Source organism: Stenella coeruleoalba, assembly GCF_951394435.1.
Source record: "Stenella coeruleoalba genome assembly, chromosome: 3".
Taxonomy (NCBI): domain Eukaryota; kingdom Metazoa; phylum Chordata; class Mammalia; order Artiodactyla; family Delphinidae; genus Stenella; species Stenella coeruleoalba.
The window spans coordinates 166,974,338-166,980,337 of record NC_137148.1 but is presented as its reverse complement, the minus strand read 5'-3'; the positions used below and the strand labels follow the sequence as shown (position 1 = coordinate 166,980,337).

General features: G+C 50.0%; 1 protein-coding gene across 2 annotated transcripts in view; it reads left to right on the top strand.

The window, feature by feature from the left end:
• Positions 1 to 1,003: 1,003 nt before the first annotated feature.
• Positions 1,004 to 6,000, top strand: part of SLC44A2 (solute carrier family 44 member 2 (CTL2 blood group)) — a 28,127-nt gene continuing 23,130 nt past the window's right edge. For both annotated transcript variants that reach the window (XM_079915559.1, XM_079915557.1), the window contains exon 1: positions 1,004 to 1,125. In XM_079915559.1, coding sequence (XP_079771685.1) covers positions 1,095 to 1,125 — 31 coding nt within the window. In that variant the 5' untranslated portion in view covers positions 1,004 to 1,094. The remainder of the gene's footprint in view (positions 1,126 to 6,000) is intronic.

Below are 6,000 nucleotides of genomic sequence, written 5' to 3'. Positions count from 1 at the left end.
ATGGTATGGATGGACCATAGTTTGACGAACCATTCACCCGTTGATGGACACTGGACACTTGGGTTGCTTCAAGCTAGGAGCCATTATGAATAAAGCTATTACAGAGCTGCTATGAACATTTGCATACACATTTTGCGGGTTTCTTTTCTATTCTTTCTTTTTTTTAGTGGTTTTGGTTTTATTTTTCTTGGGTAAATACTTAGGAGTAGAATGTCTGGGTCATATGGTTGATGCCCGTTTATAAGAAACTACCAGATCTTTTTTCCAAGTAGTTGTACCATTTTACATTCCCACCAGCAGTGTAGGAGAGCCCCATTTGGTCCAGATACTAACTAACACTCGGTACCCTCAGTATTTTGAGTTTTAGCTATACCAGTGAGTATGTAGTGGTGTTATTATCAAGTTTTAATTTGCATTTCCCTAATGATTTCATTCTTTTCATCCATTGTATGGTGTTCTCTTCTGTTGTGTTGTGTTGTATGCACCCCTCAATTGGTGGACATACATGTTCTCCACCATTTTTTACAAGAACTCCCAAAACTGCAGGTAACACCTTTTGGCACGTACTCGCCGTGCATATGGTTTCTCCAGGATCAGTGGCAGAGAGGAATCATATAGGGTGAACACGGTTTGGATTTAATCTTTCTGCCAGAGAACATTCTGACCCACAGCATCAGCTCACCCCGCTTGATGTTACCAAACTCTAAAATTCTTGCCAATCTGATGAATGAAAAATAGCATCTTTTTGTCTGTTCACTGGCACACAGTCGACACTCAATATCTATCTGGCGAATGAGTGGATGGATAGATTGAATGAATGACGACTGCTCCTTGCCCACTAAACGAACCTAGAGGGTCTCTCTGAGAGCCCAGATAGGAAACAAAGGTTGGGGCTCCACCCCTTCCCGAGCTCGACCCCGCCCCTGGGTCCCGCCCCCACCCGCTCGGGACTCCCATTGGTGGGGTCGCGAGGGGATGACCAGGTGGGAGGGGCGGGCCCGGACCCGGGGCGGGGCGCTGCAGCCCGCGGAGCCTCTCGCCCTGCCGGGCTGGGGTCGCGCTGGCTCAGACTCCCCTCCCCGCCCGCCGCGGCCATGGTGGACGAGCGGAAGGACGGAGCCTACGGTAGGAGCCGCCTCTGGCCCGCGGCCGCCTCTGCTGAGTTCGGGGGCCTTGGTGGGGGGAGACATCCGAGATCTTAAACAGCCGCGCTGCAGCTGGGGGCCTCCTGCTTCCCGGCCTTGCATCCTGCTCTGCGCCGAGCCCACACCCACCTGCTCCCGCCAGGTCGCCCTGCATCCCCTCTCGGGAGCCCCTGCTCCCCCTCCGGCTGATGGGCCGGGACACACGGCGCATGCTCCGCCCGGGGAGGTCCCGTTATCTGGGCGGCTCGATGCAGGGCGGGGGAGGGGAGGCACGGCGACCGGCGCTCGGAAAAGGACCAGGGCCCCAACCTCCCCAAATCCTCCTCTTCCAATTCCCTTTATCCACTTCTTCCTCCTGCTCACACTCCCTTAGAAGTAGCCGTTCCGGGCTTTCGGCCAGATGGGGAAACTGAGGCAAGACTAGGCAGACCCAGTGCTGGGGTGGGAGGCGATCGGGTCTCGCCCGCCGTCTGGGAAGGGCGGAAACAAGGGCGCCACCGGCGAAGGGACAGGAAGGAAACAGGAAACAATTGAGAAACTTTCCCCGCCCTGTGCAAGGAGCCGGGGGCGCTCGCTCCCATTTCGAGGGGTCCCAGCGACGGGACCCCCTCCCGCGAACCTCTGAGGGCGGCCTCTGGGCCTATGGGATGGGGCAAAGATGAGGCTTCCTCCCCACCCACGCCCTGCAGAGCTTCCCTTCCCAGGGTTCCACGGAGGGGTGTGCGGTCCTCAGTTTCTCTTTTCTCCTCCATTTTGGGTCCCCAGGGCTCAGGTGGGCACACGGCCCACGTGGCACTGCCTTGGGCTAAAGGGGCTCTGCCACCCCTCTTTGTGTGTCTGAAACTTCCTGGAAACTGTGAGACCGAAGGGCCTTGGGGAGGGGGCCGGAAACCGCTCAAAAATAATCAAGAAAAACGAGCTGGCGAGAGCTGTGCCTCCCTCCCCCCAGGGACTGTGGCCTTCAGAGGCTGCAAAGAGAGACAGATAGGGGAGGCTGGGCTCTCCCTGCCCAGCCCAGCCAAGGGCCTGGCAACTGCACAGCCTCTCCCCTCTCTGCTTGAAGCTGCCAGCCCAGACCTCCTGAGGGGCCCCCTTGCTCTTGGTTTTGGCCCAAGCCCCAGACCCTGTGGCTGCCCGTGCTGTGCGTCCCTTCGGTGTGGCTGGCTGTCTCTGATCTGGGATTCTCTGCCTGGGGTCCTGCCTGCCTGTGGGCAGCACCTGAGGGATCTTTGGTCTCCCTGAGGCAAGCCTGGGGGCAGAGTGGACAGTGATAATGATTCACCCAGCCTTGAATTTGGCCAGAGGGAGCCAGCCATGCATGGTCTTGCCAGGAACACACAGGAGACAGGGGACCTATGTGCCCAACAGACCTTGTGCTGGGCACTAGAAGCACATTCCATCGACAAATATGTATTGAGCATCCTTCAGGCAGTGTCTAGACACGGAGAACACAGCAGTCAACAGAGTGGAAAAATTCTTGAAGAAATACGTAATTTTAGGTAGGAGTGTGTGTGGTGGGGGGAGGATCATCTGGGATTATTTTAGGTGACCAAGGGCTGGAGGTTGAGCCAGCCATGGGAAGATTTAAGCAAAATGTGGCAGAGGGAACAGCAAACAAACTACACAGTTGCTTAATTATTTCTCTCTGTGAGGCTGGAGAGTGTGAGATGGAGACTTCAGCTGGGTCTTGCAGCCAGGCCCTCAACTCCTCCAGAGGGGCCACATGGCTTGAATCCTCAGAGTGGACGGGGGGTGGTGGTGTCTTGCTTAGTTTGTAAGTAGTCCATTCTCATCAGAACCAAAAACCTAGGGCCCTTGCTCTGCCCTGTGAAATCAGATAACAAGATTTCCTTTGGGAACAGTGTGGTTTGGAAAGAGTGGCTCACAAATCCTCCCCTGTACCCCAGTGCCTTCCCATCGGTCATTGTGAATTTAGTGGGTGATATCAGACAGACATAGGCTCAAATCCTGGTTGGTTCTGATACATACAAGCTGTGTGGCCATGTGCGAGTTGGTGACCTCTCTGAGACTCTGTATCCTCATCTGTAGGGCTGGGGAGACTGTACTGGCTGGTGGGAAGTGTTTTGCACAGTGCCTGGTAAGCTGTACGTGCTCAGGAGGGCTCTGGGACTGGTGATACTGGGGACATGGATTTTTCCATGAGCTGCTGGAGAAGCAGCCCTATCTGTTGAGGCACATACTTGGACAAGACTGGGCAGGACAGAAAGCTCCTTCCCTATCAGACACCATATCTAGAGAAAGGCAGCATCTCTGAGGAAGCCAGGAAATGGCTCCCGGCCCCGACGGATGTCAACAAGGGGCGCTGCCATCCTTCCCAGCCCACTCTTGGCATGAGCAGTATGGAAAAAGATTCTAGAACCTAAAACAATAGACTCTGATGGGGTTCGGGGACTGGGAAAAAAGTCATGGTGCTTGTTTTAAAAGCAGATTCCATGGCTCACTCGCTAGAGAGTTCAACTCAGCCAGCAGTAGGGCTCTGGCATCTGAATTGTTAAAAATATTGTGGAAGAGGATATTGTTAATTGTAACTTTTGCAGGGGAAGAGATAATACATTCACATGCTTCAAAAAACAAAAGATAACAAGCTTTATCATGAAAAATCTCCCTCTTGCTCCCTCTCCCAACATCACACTTCATTCTTGGGATGCATCAGTATTACAACATCTTGTGTTTTCTTCCAAAGTCTAGGCCTTAGACCTTTGCATGCAATTATATACATATTCTTTATTTAGTGGCTTTTTTCCCCTTTTACAAAAATGTCAGCAAATCCCTAGAGTACTAGCTTCATGAGGCAAGAAGGCACGTCTGTTTGGTTTGAAGGTGTATCCACAGTGCCTGGCACATAGCACATAGTAGGTGCTCAACAAATATTTGTTGAATGAAAAGGTGTTTGTTTCACATCGTGTTGCTTTTTTTTTTCCTTTTTCTTAATATATGTCGGAGATGATCCCTTTCTCACATCAGCACCTGGAAACCCTCCTCAATCTTTGCTGATGGTTGCATTAAGCTGTGCATTTGTGGGTGGACCCTCTTACATTGAACCAATCAAGCGGAATATTTTAAACATTTTTTTTTAAGATGAAATTTCATTTTATTTATTTAATATATTTTGGCCCTGCCGTGCAGCTTGCAGGATCTCAGTCCCCCGACCAGGGATCAAATCTGGGCCATAGCAGTGACAGCACCAAATCCTAACCACTAGGCCACCAGAGAACTCCCTAAAGTTTTTATTGAAGTAGAAAATTCATACGTAAAAGGGTATAGATTCTAAATGTATGAGGTAACCAGCATCTAGAGCAGGTAAAAAATATTACCAGTTTCCTGAATCCCCTCATGCCCAAGGAGGGCCTATCCTTATTTTTTTTTAATTTTTTTGTTTTTATTTTTTTAATTTTATTTTTGGCTGCATACGGTATTTGCTTTTCTCTTTTTGGCTGCGTTTGGGCTTCGTTGCTGCACTCGGGCTTTCTTTAGTTGCAGCGAGCGGGGGCTACTCTTCCTTGCAGTGCATGGGCTGCTCATTGCGGTGGCTTTTCTTGTTGCGGAGCACGGGCTCTAGGCATGCAGGCTCAGTAGTTGTGGCTCGCAGGCTCTAGAGTGCAGGCTCAGTAGTTGTGGTGCACGGGCTTCATTGCTCAGCGGCATGTGGGATCTTACCCGACCAGGGCTCGAACCCGTATCTCCTGCATTGGCAGGCGGATTCTTAACCACTGTGCCACCAGGGAAGCCCGAGCGCCTATCATTATTAATATATTTTTTTAAGGGTATAGCTCAGTAGTATAAGGTATTGTTATTACACTTGCACTGTGGCCTGGACTAAGAATGGCTCTTGTATTTTTAAAGCGTTCTTAGAAGAATATGTGATAGAGATGACATTTGAACCAGAAAGCTTAAAATTTTTAATACCTGGCCCTTAGAAAAAACTTGTAGATCTCTTGTAAGAACCTTCTCATCACTCCAGAAAGTTCTCTCCTGCCCCTTCCCAGTCAATCCCCAATGGGAGAATAATAATAATAATTATTATTTTGACCACACCACGCAGCTTGCGGGATCTTAGTTCCCCCGCCAGGGATTGAACCTGGGCCACGGCAGTGAAAGTGCCAAGTCCTAACCGCTGGACCACCAGGGAGTTCCCAGGGAGGATTATTTTTAAACAGGATTTGAAGTTCTTTTATAACAAAATTAATATATTCTCTCTGCTGGGCTGGGGGTAGGGGCTGAAAATTAAAAATAAGCCCTCAGCCGCACAGAAGATTTTAGCTTTCCAAGTGAAAGAACCCTTCACATACCCTCAGCTAGCTGTCCTCACCCCGGAGGTAAGACAGCCAAGAAGACTCTTTCCAGAGCTTAGACTGTTTATTTCTGTGTGTATGTGTGGCATCTGTATCTTTTTAAAGCTCCTCAGGCTGGTTTAATGAGAAAGGGTACTGTTCCTAGGGTGGGCTACTATGTTCCCTTGTGAGATGAAGAGCCTTGCAGATGCAAAACAATGTCTAATTATGTTAGTTTGTGAAATAGCAAAGTGAGGAACAGGGTGTGTAACAAAACAGGGGGGATGAGGGATAAACATCTAGAAATCTACTTAGGTATGTGCCCTGTGGACAGTGTCTAGAAGGGAAACCAGTGAGAGGAACTGCCCCCAGGGAGAGGAAGTGAGGGCTCCGGGCCAGGGGTGAGAGGGAGAGGGATTTTTCTTAGTCCAAAGGCTTGTTCTACCTGAAGTTGTTTTTTTGTTTTAGTGTTGATAAGCATACAGTTTACTTAACATAAGCAAGTTCATTCATAACTTCCTTCAGCAAACATTTATTGTGCAGGTACCATGTGCCAGGTTCTG